This window comes from Coturnix japonica, chromosome 5, assembly GCF_054131305.1.
Source record: "Coturnix japonica strain WE chromosome 5, WE-NBRP24, whole genome shotgun sequence".
Lineage (NCBI taxonomy): Eukaryota > Metazoa > Chordata > Aves > Galliformes > Phasianidae > Coturnix > Coturnix japonica.
This window is the reverse complement of record NC_140667.1, coordinates 47517467-47535991: the sequence shown is the minus strand read 5'-3', so window position 1 is coordinate 47535991 and position 18525 is coordinate 47517467. Positions and strand designations below refer to the sequence as shown.

General features: G+C 49.4%; 1 protein-coding gene across 2 annotated transcripts in view; it reads right to left on the bottom strand.

Moving 5' to 3' along the window:
- RCOR1 (REST corepressor 1) overlaps positions 1–12357 on the bottom strand; it is a 75252-nt gene extending 62895 nt beyond the window's left edge. Inside the window, exons 1-2 of one of the 2 annotated variants that reach the window (XR_014946794.1) lie at positions 11899–12308; positions 11766–11825 (exon numbers count right to left, since the gene is read on the bottom strand). Coding sequence is in view for 1 of the 2 variants with exons in the window: in XM_015865601.2 (XP_015721087.2) it covers positions 11766–11825; positions 11899–12088 (250 nt within the window). In the remaining variant the exon portion in view is untranslated. Of the gene's footprint in view, positions 1–11765; positions 11826–11898 lie in introns of both variants that reach the window. The other variant, XM_015865601.2, reaches the window with a different exon arrangement.
- Positions 12358–18525: the final 6168 nt, after the last annotated feature.

Below are 18525 nucleotides of genomic sequence, written 5' to 3'. Positions count from 1 at the left end.
AGTCCTTTTCAGGGTCTGTCCATGACCATTATTTCATCCCCTTGCTCGCTTCACTAACCCGCTAGCTCAGCTTGGCTACAGCCAAAGACTTTGTGCTATTCAGAGGCTCTATTCCTACCACCTCCAAAGCTCATCGGCACTTCTGCTTTACCCAGTTGTGGTTACATGGCGATGGTTCACTGCAATGAAAGCTAAACAGCCACTTGAACACTTGCTTTGACATGATCTTTGTCACCGTAGTTGTTTGACATGGACACATCTGCAAAATAACAGAGCGTAACAGTACTGTGATCCGAGTAGAACAGGGATCTTGTGCCTAACAATACCAGCATAAAGGGCCTACTCTTTAAGAGTGCCCTGGGTATGCCTAGCCAAATTAAGCACCAGCATAACCACCTGCTGCAGAAAGAACACCAAGGAGCAGGGGAGGCTCATGCAGTGAATGCACCACACTATTATGGCATATGAGTGATTGCTGTGTCACCCATTTTTGAGAGCAGAAGGCTAAGTCGATGCATGGAATGAGGCACAGGAATTGGCATGACCTAGGTGACTGCAGTTAGGCAGGCCCCATCCCAGCTTCAGAGAGCTACAGCAGTACAGGTACAGACTGTTTCCACAGTCTTTCTTATCTGAAAGAGATACAGTGCTCTGTGCAACTCAGGGATGAGGCAGCAGCTGTAATATACCGACAGGCAAAGGAGCCTGGAGAAAGAAGATTTCGGAGGTGGAAAGAGAGAAAGCCACAGGGATCCCCTTAAGCCAAACAAATATTCAGCCAAGAAGCTGTATGGACTAAAATACAGAAAGACAGAAGAACAAGACCTGTACTATTCATCTGAAGTAACAAGACTGGAGGAGATCCATTCAAAGGTGAATTCAGACACCTGACCCTGCAGAGCACAGGCCTTGCACCTCTGCTCAGCCCAGTGCTGTGCCAAGGGCCAGCCTGCACGGTGCTCATTGCTCGGCTCTGCCTGCAGCTGGCTGCCATGTGCTCTGCAGAGCCAGCAGCCATCTGGCTCCCTCACGCCCTGCTGCAGCACAAGGAACTACATACAAGGTCCCTGCACCCCAGCAGAGGTACAAAGGAACACTGCTGGCTTCAGAACAGCAGAGAAACACAGGCTGCCAGGACGGCTGAACCGCTCACGTGCAATCCCCTGCACACCTTTATCACAGGTCATGGCAAGGCAGTCATCACTTCTATGGTGATCACAATCTGCCAAGCCCAGCTCTGCACCAAGTGAGAGTCCACTCTGCAGCCAGCACACTTCAGCAAGGTCAGACTACAGCAGCCTTTGGCTAGTGAGATGCTGACGCGAACATAACTTCCCTTCCACCACTCCCACCTCTCCAGTTCACATCCCCTATCTCAGAAATACATCTCAAGATCATATTCTCCAAAGAACAAGAAGGTTAGATTTACACCCACCTGAGCTGGCAACTACCTATTTAATCTACCAAACAATGAAAGAACAAGAACCCAAAATACCTTTTCAAGAGAACGTTAAGAGCATGAGATTTTATTTAAAAGGATTTTTCCACTGCCACCTTTCCACCCTTCTGTGCTGGTTCTCCTCTTCTTGCCCCCTCCTAAAACACCTGTAAGGTTGGCAGAGCTGGAAGCTGTGTCCCTCTTGCATCTTCCCTGATTCCCCCCTTCTTACAGCCACCCTCCAAGGCTACAGAGACTTGCCAAAATGCAAGGAGATGGAACACGTTCTTGTTGTCAAATCTGCTTGTCCTTTTAACATATGGCACACAGAGCTTTGTTTCATCTCAAACTCAAAGCAACAAAGTTTAGCAGCCAGCTCTCATTATAGTATTTATATAGCTTGAAGAATACTGGGAGATACTTTTAAAAAAGGCAACAGAAGGACAAAACTTTCGTACAACCTGGAAGCAATTCTGCCATTTGCTTAAAGCTTTCTAGTAACAGAACATGGCCTTTGAGTTAACATTTCATTTCAAACCACTTTAAAAACGCGATTGCGCTGTGACTGTTCTGCACTCATGGATATTTCAGCTGGGAAAAAAAAAATATCTGGATACATATGTTCTCTAGTCAGTGCTCACTGGTACCCTAAAACCAAGGACAAAAATCCCTAAGGAATTAAGAGATGTTTTTAATTACTATTACACTGTTGATGAGAAGCAGACATCAACTCTCAGCTGCATAATTCCCCACACGCCAGGTATGTACAACTCACCAGAATACAGCAAATGCTCAGAACGAGCTTTTGTATTCTGACCAAACCAAGGCTCTACAGAGTTATTAACCAACCAGGGGTGGAAATGACATAACAGGGCGATCCCACTGCAATGTGCTAGAACCAACATTCCTAAAATCAGCCCTCTTTCCATTCCCATCAGAGGGTTAGAGATCAATGAGATCCAACTCTGCTCAAGAAACCTCACAGGTAAGTCTCAGCCAGATCACAACCACAATTTCTCTTAGTCAGGAAATGGAACAATAGTTAAAAATACTGGACTCAAGAAGATATGGAAAGATGGATTTCTTTTGAAGGTAGCACCCCATACCAAACCCATTTCCACCACGAGAACAGCTACTTAGAACATTTTGTTCAAACTGAAAAATTTCCAGCCCTTTGATTACAAAGGCAACCTGCCAAGCGAGAGTATAAAATTAGCACATTAGTGCAGTAGTGTCTTCCTTAGTCTGAAGACAGCATCGGTGTCTCAACTGCATGCCACAGCTCTAGTGGCTAAAACTGAGCTAAGACAAACTAGATACATTCTTTCCTACTCCAGAGGCTCAGCATCACTTGAACAGCAGTGAAATACAGATATCAAGCCAGTTTAGACTAGATATTAGGAAGAAATTCTTTACTGTGAGTGTGGTGAGACACTGGAACAGGCTGCCCCAGCGAGGCTGTGGATGCCCCCTCCCCTGGGGGGGCTCAAGGCCAAGCTGGATGGGCTGTGAGCAACCTGGTCTAGTGGGAGCTGCCCCTGACTACAGCAGGTGTTTGGAACTACATGAGCTTAAAGGTCCCTTCCAACCCAACCCATTCTATGATGCCATGATTTTTTTTTCCTCCTGATTAAAAAAAAGCAGGAACTGAGCAGCAATAGGAGCACTAAGGCAAACCTAGAGCATAAGGAGAAGCCCCTCGGCAGCCAACAAACAGCACAGTAAGCGAGCAGCACCCAACCATTTTATCCCTTGATACTGCAGGGTGTATCGCAGCACAGGTGTTTCCCACTATGGCTTCTAAGCACAGAGCCAATGTTTCAAACCCTGGTTACAACTGCTGCTCACTTCAGAAATGCAAGCTATTTTTAAAACACATCCTCGAAAAAGGTTCAATGCAGCCCTTTTCCTTTTATTCTCATGTTTGACAAACAATTCAGCAGGCGTCTACCCGGCTTAAGCAAGGTCTGGGTGCGCATCTGCCCCATGCTTGATCCAAGCTCCAGCAACACAAATTAAGTATGCTGCTTTGTTCTATATAGGCACTATATAGTCACTGGAAAGGTTTCTCCTGCCCAGCTCTTCCACAGGAGCTCCATTACACCTACTGCCACCCCCTGCCCTAGCAGACACCAAAATCATTTAGCAAGCAGTGCTGCTGCACCCAGTAGTTTCCTTGTCTCCAGCTGCCACAAAGGGACACGCTGCAGCTCAGCAGGCATTGCTCTGGGCAACAAGGCAGCCGCAGGCACAAGCGATAACCAGACAGGGCTGCATTCCTCCCAGCTGAGCAGGAGACTTTGGTTTGAAGAGGAGGCTGGAGTCTGGTCCCACAGCCTTCTTGCAAGGACTTAGGAAAGAGGATGTGAAACAGTTGCCTTCCCTGCAAGTTTAAGGGCAATGAGGACTGTTGCCAAGCCTAATTCCCCCAAAATTTATTGATTTCCTTGAAATCTAAAATATTTTTATTAGGGGTTTACCAAGTTTCACATTTATTTCTTCCTCATATTCCAAAATAACCTTAACAAGACTCCTGCAATAAAAGACACCCATTTGCCTGACTTCACTACTTGCACGTGCACTTTCACCCAGCTCCTCCAGCACACACCTGCTCTCTTGAACAACAACAGCCCATCTCAGGCAACCAAAGCTCTGCTCCCAGACCGGCACATTATGCTGTTTGGCCACTACCTGCACCACAGCACCAGCTATGCACACCTACAGCACCAGCTCCAGCCACCTCTGCTTCAGTGCCAAAGGAAAAAAGTCATTTGTCACCCAAATACACAGTCAAACACACTTGCCAGGTTGCAGGACTTTGGCAGGATGGCTGAATTTGTGCCTGTCCTGGTGCACTTTAAGGGCACTATCTGTACTGCATGTGCAGGACAGCTTCCTGCTGCACTTGAAGGTGCCTGAGAAAATAAAGCAATCCCATGCATTCCCTCTACAAACTTCAGAGGAGGGCACCTTAAGAACTAAATCTACCAAACCAGAAACCCACCCAAAATACAGAAGGAGCTGGAGCACAATGCTGCAGTTTCCCAGAGAGCAGCCCCGCTGCTCAGAGCCAGCACACACACAGAAGGAAGCAATTTGCCAAGCAACTCAGATCTCAGGCTGGAAGCCAGAGGACAGCTCTGAAAAACCCTCCCTCTACCACCAAGCTCCCACCAGCAAAGCCTCTCCCCCGAGTCATTCAGTATTTGCACAGAGCTCACCAGGAGAAGGGAGGCAATGGGAACACCAGATGAGATCCAGCTGTTCTCCTCCCCCAGCACCACCAAGCTCAGCACATCCAAAGCTGAGCCTGCAACCAAGCCTATAGCACAAAGTACTGCAGAGCACTTGCCCATCCTGCCACAACCCTGGGCTCTTGGGATGGTGCTCTCCCACCACACCAAGGCTCAGTTATGCACCCAAGTGATAAAAGGGAACTTCAGAGAACAACTCCAGTACAGAGAAGGTGCCTCTCAGGAAGTGACAGAGTACAGGGAAAGAGGAGTTGGGAGCACAGAGAGCAGAAATCAGAGTAAGGCTGGGCTGGCAAGCTGGACAGATAGGATCTACAGGTTGTAATGAAAGCGGGAGAACCACAAACAGCAACTTGGGGATGAAAAAAGGCTGGGATGTATTAAAGGGAAGAAACCTTCTAAATGAGTTGACTACAAAAATATTTGGGCACAAACCAGGCAACCATTTTTCAGCCTCAAATGCGAGTAATTTCTGGAAGGACAAGCAAGGACAATTGCAGTTTGTTCAAGTGGTCAGAAGGAAAACAGGTAGTAGTGAGCCACAGTGTGAACAGGGAAAACAACTTCAAAGCAGTTGCTGGGGGAGGTTAAATTAGGTAAGAGTGTATTTTCCTAAGAAAAAGAGCAGGTGGTAATTAGGAGCACCTCTATAGATGGCCTTATTCCAACAGGACTGATAGTTACTGCACAGCAAATGTTTATAAAATAAAAAGATCCATTTAAACCAGTGGCCAGAGCAGAACCAATTACTGCTCTGGTACAGGGAGCCAACAGCTGCAGAGACAAAGGCACGCTGCAGTTCAGTCCTCAAGGAGCACAAGGCCCAGCTCTCCTTAGAGGCTGGGTCTGCAGTCCCTTTCAGGCCCCTATAATTTACCATACATCCTTTGTCAAGCAGTAACTACAAAAATAACGCAAGGGAATGCTGCCCTTGTTTATTAAATGGGATGAGCCAAAACACAAATCTGGGACAAAGTGAGTTATCAGAAGTGCCCAAGCTAAAAGGTCTAACCCAGCTCACCCAACACATGCTGGCACCTGGGCTAACACAGTCTGCAACAGTATTTTGAGTTTATAAGGTGTTTGCTTCGCCTTGGCCATAATTTTAAGGTTTTACAGCCAGAGTTTAGAAGTGATCTTGTGATATTTTAAGCCTGTGACCTTTGTTTAGAGCACACGTCACTTTTAGCAGTATCTATTTTAATGCAGGCCACAACTTTTAGACTATACGAGCCATGCAACAGTTTTGCATGGGATGACACATTGCTCTACCTTGCAGCACTTGGCTTTTTTAAGGAAACACTGGACAAAAACTGACCTGCTAAAACTCTGCCCATCCCTTCTTTCTTCTCAGCAAGCCACTGCGTCTCTGTTAACAGATGTCCAGGACAGGTTTCCTATAGGGCTGGCTGGTGCCAGAGGACCCTTCCCTCGCCCATCCAAAGATGAAGACAGAACGTGGGGAGCATCGAGCTGCCTTCCCTCCACAGGAGGTGGAATACCAGAGGTGGTTTATTGTTGCTGTTAGTACTGCTTAATCCCCACATCGAGCCGGGTCTGCCTAGCAACAGGTCCAAGTTTTAAACTTGTGTCATCCTCCCTGTGTTCCCATGGCTACTGCTGTGCACAGCGCCTGGTGGCTGCAGAGGGTCTCACCGGGGCACCTTTGGGATTCACAGACAGGGAACAGCACCAAAGCAGTGCTAAGCTACACCTGGCACATCCTGCCAGGGATGCAGAGCTGTCAGGAGGGGAACAGACGCCTGCTGGCACCTCCAGATCATGTGTGCTGAGCGGCACCACAAGCTGGGATTACAGATCCAGCACTTTCAGCTTCTTACACAGCTGTTAGCAACCAAAGCACAATGCAACTCTAGCAAAAGGCTATACGGTATGTGGGAAAGATAGCTCTTAACACAACTAAAATGGGGAGAGGGAGAGGTAAAATCCTCCCCCCCACTACACGCTCAAAACTCAAAGCGATGCTGTTAACAAGAACAGAGGGATAAATTTGAACCCTCAGCAAAAAGGATGGAGAAGAAACAGAAATGCTCCCCATTTCAATGCAAGCTCTGGGTAAAAAGCTACTTCTAAAACAATGCTGTTATGTAAACCAGACTTTCCCAGTCCAGGCTTCCCAGTCAAAAAGGAAAGACCATTTCTGACATAGCAGTAGTTCTACAGAGCCTCTGGCCATTCGCAACCCCTCTACTGGGGCTCTCATCATGAAACAGCTAATGGGAGGCTGGACATTAAGCAAGTATCAGTTTCGTACATGTTAGCTGGGGATTCTGAACCCAGAAGCCAAAGATACGATTCCACATTTGTCAAGCAGTGCTTTCACATGATGGTTTAGCAGTCTGAAAGGACACCAATTCCAAGTCACATACACTGGTAATTATTTTTGATACCCAACTTTCAAATGGAAGTAGTTACATAAGATAAAGCCCAATCTGATGAGACATCTACTTGTCTAAAAGTGCACATGATGGGCTAGCACAGATACCCAGTCTGCGACAGACAGCTGCACAGCTCAGTCCTTCCCATTAGAAAGCTATACCACAAGCCTTAGGCTCTCTACTGATGATTGAGAGATTTATTCACAAAATCCATTCAGCTGAAGAGTACAGAAACAAGGCAGGCAGCAAGGAAGTTGAATCAACTTTGAGGCCAAAACCGCTTTTCCTGCTGTCTCTGATGGATGGGGGAGCATTCTTCTAGAGATACATGGTTAAACACATGCACAGAGTACATGGGGAGCCCTGCTGATGGCCCCCAGAGCGACCTGCACAAGTGAAAGATGGGGCTGAAGGGGGAAGCATAGAGAATAATTTCCTTCTAAGAGGGGATTTTTGCCATTTTATCACACTGCTGCAGCCTCCTCCCCCCAGAGAGGCAGCGTTTACCAATACTTCCTTTATGAAGTTCAAAGAGCTGCTGCACAGAGCTGTATTTCTGAAGATACTTGGAAAGGTAAACACACTTGTTTAGTCTAAAACCCTTTAGTGAGAAGTGAAGCAATTTTAGCAAGTTTGACTACAATACTTAAAAGCAGTCACATCAGTCTGTTCCATTTCAAAACAAACTAGAACAGGAGCACAAAAGCAACCCAGTTGTAGAGTATGCTGCCTTCAGTAAGGCATTGCACAGCACATCCTCTTGCACTTTCGAAAGGCAGAAAGCAGTCAAATCTTTCACGTGGAACTATAAACTAAAGCTTGTGTAGAGAAACCTAATTTAAGATTCCTTATGAAAGCATTGTTAAGAATCACCCACAGTTCACATATTCTGTGTTTTGAACTCTTCTTTTGAGCTTAAACACTTAAGAACATGGCACTGCTCATCATGTCACACAGACAAGTCAGAGCCTCGAAAGAGAAGGTCCCCCAGTGCACTGAGGTACAGACTTCCTAGGAAGTAAGCATGCTCTTTCTACTGCCGCTAAGTTGTCTGTTTCAGTCTCCAGCCTCACCAATGGGATCAGTCAGGGCTTTACTACTGCCTTTGACTTGCAGTGGACATGGTGAGACTCTGCCATAACCAGAAGTTGTTGTATCTGAGGGAGACTAACACAAAGTACCATGGTTCTGAGGAGCCATTACTCAGGTTTACCTGCCCAGGTCACAGTAAAGTTTATTAACATTGCAGTACAGCTTATATACATACATATATATATACACATATACACAAACACACATACAGATGTCTAACAACGCATTGTCATCTATCATAGAATCACAAGGTTGGAAAGGACCTACGAGATCATCTAGTCCAACCATCCTTCCACTACCACTAAACCATATCTCGTAGCTGAGATATAGCACACTGAATGTATGTGACAGAACTAGAGCCCACTGTAAGCCGCATTATACAGTGCACCTTGATCACAGAGGCAAAGATTTCTGAGCTAATTATAATGACTAATCACAGGGAGCTCTAAGCCCTCTCTTGGCCAAGTCACAGAACTAACCAGGGCTGAAAACAAGAGTTTTAAGAGCAACTCATTAAGCAGCAGGAACCAGCTATGAAGAACAAAGCACTCCCTCTACCTAGTATTAATTCTAGCCCAGCCATTAATACATTTGTCAGTGCATGAGACAGCTATTACCTCCCCAAACACTGCATGTGCCAGGCAGGGAAGAAAGCCACAGGCTTCGGCTGCACCAAAGACTTGTTTGTTTACTACAGCACTCAGGTTTGAGAAGGGACTTCTTGTGCTATTTGAGGCATAAGAAAGCTCAACCTCAAAGGGGGCAGCTGAAGGGCAGCAAGCCAGGCTGCCAGCTTCATGCGTCCCACAGCCCTTCCCTGGCCAAACAGCATTAAAAACTTGCTGGGTTTAAGAATTATGCCAACAGAGAAACACAACCCTTCATCATTTTCCCTGCACTCTGTTCCAGCAAGAGACAACCACTGTCTTCCTCCACACCAAGAGGTCCTGAGCTTCCTTTTCCTGCGTGAACCCAGACAAGAACTGTGGAAACACTCCACTTTCAGCCCATCCAGCTCAGTATTTTTGCACTGCGGCTATTAAATCCATGAGGCCCAAACTGGCATTGCACTGCAGCCTCACCCACCTCTCTGGACCCCAACCACAGCCTTGCCTGCTTCTCTGCACTCCCCAGACTCACATAGAAAGATTTCAGGAAAGCTTTCCTCATCTTCCTGCTCTTTGCCAGGCTCAGAAGTTAAACAGAACAAAATGCTTTCGCTACCTTTATGTATGGGGACAAGAGGAACACCCACGTAAGAATGGTGATGTAAGAGTCAGCACTACAAATATACCTCAGTCTAACCAAAGTTATAATTGAACATTAAATTCAGCGTGTGTCTATCTATATAGAGAGAGACACACACATGCTTAATCTATGCCATGTTTCACTTCACACACAGTTGGAGCAGCACAAGCCCTCTGCATTTTATCAGCCAGCTAATCTGAAGGTGAAAGCCACTGGGACTCCACACCAAGTAACCTTCATATTTTAGGATCTTTTTGTCAACCAGACCCTAACATTTCTACTGAGAAACAGTGTCTTTGTGCTCTGATAACACTGTTCCATTCATTTAACTTTGAAATGATGGGCAAGATGGGACGATTTTACAGTTTCATTGAAAAGGTCTCGGTGAAGTGTATTTAGACTTACTTAGGGTTTCTTTCATGCTTACTTAGGATCTGCTCTCCTAAAAACAGTGAGAAAGGGGCACATTGATAAGCACAGCACAGCCATTTAGCTTTGAGAAGTCACAGAATTCATGCTATGATACTTCATAGCTTCAATGAGGTAATCCTTACAAGCACTGCTGTTCTTAACCAGTATTTCCTCTTCAACTCTCTGAACTAAATACTCCCGGGAAATAATTCCCGGGAATAATTCAAGGAGAAATTAATCCTGAGTAATTTGACAGGCCGGGAAAACAACACTGGCTTCAGTACACGAGCAGACAAAAGTTCACCTGGAACTAAGTGAAAAGTATATTTTATAACAAAAAGAAAAAGGAAAAAAAGGGGGAGGAGGGGAAATAAAGCACCCTCTCAGGTCACTAGAAAACTGATTGTGTGCTTGGGGTGGATGTATTTAAGGCTTGCTGTGCACTCCAAAGCAGCACGCCTGCTGAAGCTGTGCTGAGGTGCATCTACTCTGAATAAAAAAGGTGGTTTCTCCACATCACACACTCCCCTGCCCTTCCACTACACATAGTGAATAACATAATAACCTATCTATAGGTCACAGCACATCTGTATGTTAAAAAATCAGAGCAATGTATAACTGAACGCATAGCAGAGAGGAAGCAGCACACTGTACACCTCCCCCCCCCCCCTCTTCTATTATGTTAGAGAAATGAATTGCACAAAAGAACATCATGGACAGGGGTGCCCAAAAAGCCCAAGTATTGTTGCAATAGCTGGCTGATAGCCAGCACCATGTGCGCGGTGCCTTACGGTGATGCTGCATTTGACCTACAGAGTGAAAAACCGTGTCAACTGCCGCTAACTACCAACACCCACACAGCTTCTCCTCCTCCTCCTGGTCCAGCAGCCATGGAGCTCCCATGTGCCAAGAGCTCGCATCGGGTTTTGTGAGAAGCAGAGGGAAAGGAAAGGGGGAAGAAGCAGACGGTAAATCAATATAAGTAGTGCCAAAGTTGAGAAAGAAAAAGAAACAAAAGCCACGTTCACCTCCAGAGAGTGTGAACAGTTAAAATAGACATCTATGTGCCACATAATAATAAAAGGGCATCCAACGTATTAGCAGGCAGCACGAGGGCGTCCAGGAGGAACGCTCCTCCCAAACGCACACAATAGTTGCTGTCAGGATCACTCGATCAGGAGCCACCACAGCTTTCCAAATCCTTCTTTTTGTTTTAAGGGAGAGGGACGACGGATTCCTTTAAGTTTGGGGAAGGCGAGGGACAACTCGGAACGCAAGGTCTCCAGATGGGAGGAGGGCTTTGGAAGCCTCAGCCCAGGTCACAAAGGAACAATGCAACAAAATTCGCTTACATTTCAAACTAAGGAGGTCACCGGGTTGTCTTTATGCTCCCAGATACACCCGAGATGCATCGCCGGTGCCGTGCAGCCAGCACCTGCCTTTCCCTACAGCCACAATTCCTTTGTCTGCTCAAAATTTGCTCTCCTACCACTTTAAATTAGCTTACAAAGCGCTGCAGCAGAATAGCTGGAATGTGAAATATTTCTCGGGGGGAAGTCGGAGGGCTTCGGTGAAAGAAAGAGGGAAATAAATATATAACAATAGTAAAAAAGAAACACAATAATACCGACCGAGATTGGTACAAAGGCATTTATAAGTTGGTTGAACACACGAGTCTGGGAAGGGAGAAGAAAAAGAAGGGGGGGTTGTGAGGTGGAGGGTAAAGCCAACTGCCATCTCCCGGCCGGCAGCTCCGGGAAGCATCGGGCTCCGTTCCGGGCAGCGGCTCCGTGCCCCGCACCGCGATAAAGGCCGAGGGTCACCCACGCGGGGTGTGATCGCGGGGGAAGGGGAGGAGGGGGGGGGGGGCACCCACCCACTCAGCCGCCCGCCCTCCCCCAAGTTCCGCCCCCACCGACTCACCGGGGTCGAACTCGGGGACCACCGCCTGGTACTGCGGGCCGACCCTCATGCCGCCGCCGGCTGCGGAGCAGAGACAAGCGTTACCGCGTGCGCCGCGCCCGCCGCCCGCCGCCCAGCCGGCCCCGCCGCTCACCGTGCTCTTCATCGCTGGACGAACCCGAGCTGCCCTCCTCCCAGGAGTTGCTGCTGCTGTTCCCGTTGGGGGCAGCGGCCAAACTTTTGTTATTCCCGTTATTGTTATGATTCGCTCCGGCGGAGGTATTGTTATTCCTACCCCGCCGCTTCCCCGACACCTCCGGGCCCTTCTCGATCATGGCTGGCATTTGGGGTGGGGGGAAGGAGAACAACGCGGGGGGGGGGGGGGAGAGGAGTTTAAAAACTGCGGGGGGCGGCGGGTCGGGCCGGGGGGAGGCGCCGCGTGCGGGCGGGCGGGGCGGGCGGCAGCGGGCGGGAGGGAGCCGGGCCGGCAGCAGCGCTACATCCCACGGCGCCGGCTGCCCCAACTTTGAGGCTCATCCCAGCCCTGCGCTGGGACTCCGTTCAACCTGCGTTGCTAGCCCGGCTCTTCGCCCCGCCCACCCGCGCTCCCATTGGCCCAACCTACATTTTGGGAAGCCATCCCGTTCTCTCATTGGCTGTCGCCCGCCGTCCATCGCCGAGGCCCGGCGCTTCCGTTTGTGAGGTTAGGTGGAGGCGTAGCGCGGTGCCGGGCTCGGTGCGGGATCTCTCCGCCCGCAGCCCGCTCTGGGCTCGGGGCTCCGCACGGATCGGGGCTGGGTACGGCCGAGCCGCTTACAGCACGGCCCGGCCCGCGGGGAACAACACAGGCCGGGGGGCCGCAGCCGGCTCGGCCCGGGAGGAAGGTGCGGAGGGACTACTTTCCCCCTCCCCCCCCCCGCGGCGGAAGGTTACGCGTGGTTTGAATGGGCTCCATACAAAGCCCCCGTGCCGGGGATGGAGTAGTGGCAGATGAGGGCAGGGGTTCAGGGGTTCCGCTGTGGCCCCGTGGGCACGGCCGTCGTGCCGTCACACGGAGCGACTCGTTATTCGTTATGGGCCGGGGGAGCCCCGGGAGCGGCTGAGGGCACCGAGCAACTTGTGGGGAGCGACGCCAGGGCGGAGCCCGGGGTCACTGACGGAGCGGGGCGGCGCCAAGGGCTCCCCCTGGCGGCGGGGCGGGGAGCGGCGGGTACAGCCACACGGGGCGGCAGCGCGGCCTGCATGCGTGGCCAACGGAGACACAACGGCCCGCGCCTCGTGTCCCCAACGTTGTGCCCGGTGGGACGTGGGGTCTCGGGGCTGCCTCGAGGCGCCGTCCCGGTGCGGCAGATGAGGCTGAGGCTGCGCTGCTGCCGGCCCGTACACGGGATGCTCCAGAAACCGGGAGCGAGCCCACGCGAGGCAGCACAGCGAGCAGCTCCAGACCCCTTTGTCCTCCTTTACGCCAGGAGCACGGAGCAACAGTGGGCTGCGGGGAAACGGGGCTGTCCAAATAGAGGGCAAAGACTGCGGGCTGAGCTGGGCCATAAGTGCGGGCTGTGCTATAACTGCGGGCTGTGCTGGCAGCGCTGGGCGAGGGGGAACAATGCCGAGTCGTGGAAAGCAGCTTGCGGGGCGTGTCTTTTATTTGGATCCGTATTAACTTCTGGGGCAAGTTGGTGGGGTTTTTTTTTGTTTGTTTGTAAGGTTTTTTGTGTGTGTTTTTATTATTATGACTTTATTTTATTGGCCCACGCGATGCAGCCCGCAGTCTGCCTGCAGCGGTTATCTCCTATCAGACAAACTGCCCCGGCCGCTCCCCTCCTCCCTCTGCCATTTTAATCCAAGAGAATTTGCACAGGGGGCGGGGGAAGCGGCCACGAGCTGCTGGGCTCCGCTCGGATCTTCGTGCGCAGCTCCCGGTGCGATGTCAGTGTCTTGGCAGCAGCTCCCGGGTATGGCCATTTCTGCCCTCCCTGCTTTACGTTCACCGTGCAAAGCAGGGCAACAAATAGGTGTGCGATGCCTCCTGAAACGCCTGTTAGTTTGTTATCGAGCGCTGACCTCGATATTTACTTTCCCTTCTGCGCTCACTGTGCGCACGCTGACAAATGCGTAACTGGTTCCTTCAGTGCACAATACATGGACACATCTACATGAAACCTACACGGTATTTATCTACTGCACACGCACACAAAGTTTATTTACACTCTGCAGATAGAACTTTTTCCAGCTCACAGAGCTTTATGACAGCAGCTCTGGATGCCACTACCTGTAAAAATATCAGTTCTATTATATCAGGATAGTGATGCCCTTAAACCCCGGCACGGGCAGCTGCGAGCATTTCCTGGTGCAAAGTGTATTACGTCTTCAACGTGGAATATGTTTTTATGGTAGACAGCAGTGTAAGCACGGCAGAATAGTTGCTCTCAGTCACTGTGCCCTGATATTTCTGCTCCACAGCTGCACGGTCAGGAAGGGAACGTTTGATTTTTCATTTCATAACGAGTGTGACAAGGATTCAGTCTGCCCTACAGGTCCCACCCGGACCCAGGCCAATGTGTATCTCAGCCTTCAGTTCAGGCCTGAACCTGGACCGCAGTCATACTCACACTGAGACACGTGCACGCAGCTTTGCAAATCAAGGCCTAATTTTGGGCTTCCTTCACTTCCTCCTCCTTTGTTCATAGCTGTCACCCATCGAGGCTTCAGAATGAAAGTCTGCATTCGTTGCACAAAATGTAGCTGCAACATTTGAATTGATAACAGCAGCACACGGCACGGATCCCTCGTACTTTGCCTCCCTGAAGGCTCCCATAGGAGCAGGCTGCATGGTGACAAGAGCCACCCACAGCAAAGCCATCGCTGGGACAGGGGCACAGTGCTGCTCTCCAGCCTCACTGCTCCTTGGGCAATGGGTTGGGAAGTGACCAGGGATGGGGCAGACCCCAACCCATCTCCTTTGGGCATGGGGATGTGTTTATATGTGTGTGTCACAGGGCAGGAAGTCCTGGGGCTGTCACCATGCAGCCACTTTGCACCTGTCTTTGAACAGCACTGCCTGCAGCGTGGTGGGCTTTCTCTCAAGCCTCTCTGCAGAAGCTCTGAACTCTGATGCTGATGAAGCTTTTTGTTTTGAACCATTCAGAAAGCTCTCGTGTTTGTTTGTGCTTCTTTGAAAACAGTGCAGTGTGAGGCCTGCCCGGCTCCTTAAGGCATGTGGGATGGCTGCAAGGAGCTCCACATCAGCACTGAGTCACCTGAAGTCACTGGGCTTCACTGAGGCTTCTGGACATAACTGTAACTCAGTGGTTAATCTGCCCACATGTCAAATCAAACAGGGGGGGGAAGCGCGGTGTTGTTGCTGTATGTTCGCTGCAGCCAAACAGGTTGGACCAGGCAGGACTGTCTTTTTAAAGAATTTACTGAAATTCGGTTATCTTTGTCAAGGGAAAAGCTGCTCTCTTTGCCAACTTCTAAATGAAAAAACTGTTATGGCCGTTAACCCCGTCGGTCCCACAAGTAGAGCACAGCTGGAGTGAAGCACAGCAGGGATGCCTGGCAATGGACAGACCGCACTCCCCAGACAAAAAGCAAAGTGTTTCCTGCTTATTTCTTGCTTTGCACCCTGCCTGCAGCAGGACAGCACTGCCCTCAGCACTGCCATGTCACTGCCACTATCGCCACAAAGGGTTACAGAAAGGAAAACTGCTCCCCTTTGCAGCTCTCACCTCCTGCAAACTGTGTTTTCCTTGAGAAAAGGCACACTGAAAACGCTTACCCCAGTGAGAACGTGTGTGTGTTTACATGGCTGTATATAGATACGTGTGTGTACATATGTGTGTGTATATACAGACGTGTTTGGTTACTAGCAGCAGAAGGGACAATTAATCACCCTCTGGACTGTTTTTAATACTGGAAGGCTGTTAATCAGGAAAACATGACCCTTAGAACAAGATGTTCATGCAGCCAACAGTGTTTTTCTGGTGCTAAAGTGCTGCTAAAGCAGAGCAGAAATCAGGTTTACGGTTCGAACTTCTTGCTCCTAGTTTGACAACAACTTCAGCTGGGATCTGGAAGGAATGTACAGGAGCTGATGTCCAGCTCTCTTTGGTTCCAGAGGGACTTTGGTGTTCAATAGCATAAAGGCTGGAGGCACTTGGATTCCTGAAGATACGAACAGTTACCGTGTGGAAATTAAAACAAAAAATAACACCTCTGCTGAAAAATCCCAAGGGCCGCCTAATTTCATTTTAATGTAACTAAAAGACCTTAAAAATCTGTCCTTAAATCTCCTGCGCTCCCCTGAACATTCTTCCTTTCAGCCTAATTTTGGAGAGAGAGCAATAAAGGCAAATCTTAATCCAAAGTTTTATTTCCCTGAGAGAAAGGCTCGTATCCTGCAGCAAGGGGGAGGCTGGCAGGAACAAAGAAACCACAAGGAGAGTGGTGGTGGGGCCAGAGGATGCAGGAGGAGGGAGGGCCATGTGGCAGCCTGCAGAGCCCGGGGTTCTGCAGCAGTGGAACAGTGTGTGGGGCTGGCACAGCTCCTGGCTGACCCCAGGGGGAAGGCACAGTGGGCTGGCACTGGGGAGGAGAAATCCTGCATGAGCAGTGGCTGGCAATGCCAGGAGGATGGAGCAGACGTACCCTGTGGTGGGCAGAGTTGTGAAGAGCTTCCCATAGTATCTCAACCCAGTGAGGTGTAAACAAAACCCCCATTATTTCATTTTGGTCTGGTCACTACGAGCTTTCTCATAGCTCAGAAAACCAAGGGGAACAGGAGTCACACAACAGTGCACTGAGAGCTTCCTCAGGCAGGGATCGGGTTCCCGGGGCATATGGTCTTCCCCAGCACCCCGCACTGCTCTCCTTCCTCCTGGGAACAGCTCTCTGCTAATTAAATGTGATGTTGCTGCAGAGCCCTGTTTGTCCTTGATGCCCAAAAGCGAGCTGCTTTCCTTAAGGCTTTGGAAATTCACCTCCTGTCTGCTCCCCACCCTGCACCCCTGAAGAAAGTAGGAAGGGACGGCGGTGACAGGGTGACACAGGAGCATTAACCCCCCCATAGCTGGTGCCTCCTCATAGAAGCCGATCCCTGTATTACAAGGAAAGGCAGGCAGGCATCCTTTTCCTTCCTGAGGAGGAGGCACTCAGCAAAATCAGTGCAGAAAGCCTTGGATGGCCGATGGCTTTGCTCCATTCTGTTCTGTGCCCAAGTAGAGAAGATCTATATCAGAACAGGGGCACAAGTTGCAAAGAGAATCATCGTTCCTTAGCAAAATGAGGAGAGAAAAATTTCTGCTTGGGAGCTGCTTCATCACAGGAGTGACTGCAGCGAGCACAGAGCTGGTCCGGACAACACCACTCACTTTCTATAAACTTCTTCAGTTTCTCTCCGCCATCATCTCAGCAGCGAGGCAGATGGTGTGGTTAGATGTCAGGAGATGGTGTTGTGGGGGACAGCTGCCATGATTTTCAGGGTGACTGGAGTTTAGAAATCCACGCAGTCCCCTTCAGGGAGCTCTGAGTAACGAGACCTGACGACAGAAAGATTGGATGCTGTACTGTAATAGAGCCAGGGGCTTAATAGTAAATATTAGTTCATTTTTGGGGGGGTTGTATGTTTGGTTTTTTTTTTGTTTTTAACAATACAATTTCATGCACTTCAATATTTAAATCAACATTTTTTGGAGTCGTGGAGGCAGCTTTCCTTAGGAGCAGCCTGACATTCCCACGGGAAGGGAAATAGAAACTCACCTGCGATTGCTCTCCTAACATGTAGCCATAGCTTCAAGCAAACCTCTCCAAGAGAGAGTAAAAACTCTGAGCTCCAGCCTTTGATGTGATACATTCTCCTCCATTTATTCCACATGTAATCTGGATATTGCAAATGCTGCTGATCGCTGGGGGGAGGAGCAAGAAGTCAGAGCTCATTCTTCACTGCTATTTATATAAAGAAACACTTCAACACATGAAAACCTGGAAAAGTAAAAAGAAAATCAATGCAACCTCAATTTGGCAGCAAGCGAGGGGATTAATCAGCAACTAAAACAGTTTTAGAAAATGCCATGGCTTCAGTTACATGGGCGTAAACCTAGAGGATACAGATCCAAACCTGCTCAGAGGCACCGGCTGCCTTTGGGTTAACCCCCAGGCACAGGGAGCTGCCCCCACTGTCCGTGCCCTCAGCGTCAGGAGTGATGTTAGATATGACTGTTTCCATAGCGGCTCTCATGTGCTAGAAGGAACAGCCACGGCCTGTTGCATAAATATGAACAATATTCTCTTTTTCTGAATGTGGATTTTTCATACAAGGGGAACTAATGGCTCTCTTGCAGCAGTTCTGGTCTATCTTGTCAATTTGGTTCCTAGTCATGCATGCTAAGTGAATCTTTATAGCTGAGCTAGGAGTCCTTAAAAACAAGCCTTACACTGGGAATGTGGATGTGCCTTACTGTGGGTTCTGACAGGAGAGCATCCCTGCCCCTGGGGAGCCAGAGCCTGGAAATCAGAATTCCCTTTTTCAGTGCATGGAACGTGACTCCCAGGCGCTCTTTCATCTGCACTGAAAGGCAGGAAGGAGAGACAGAATTATCCCCTCATTACAATAATGCTCCTCACACTTTCCCCAGCTACTCTCTGCAGGCATTAGCAGAGGGCCCTGGCTGCCAGAAATGCCAAATACCTACAGCTCCAGCTAAAAGCCAGCAGAGAGCAGGGTGCCCTGCAAATCAGACCCGCAGAGCGTTAACCAAAGGCTTTCATAATAAAAATAATT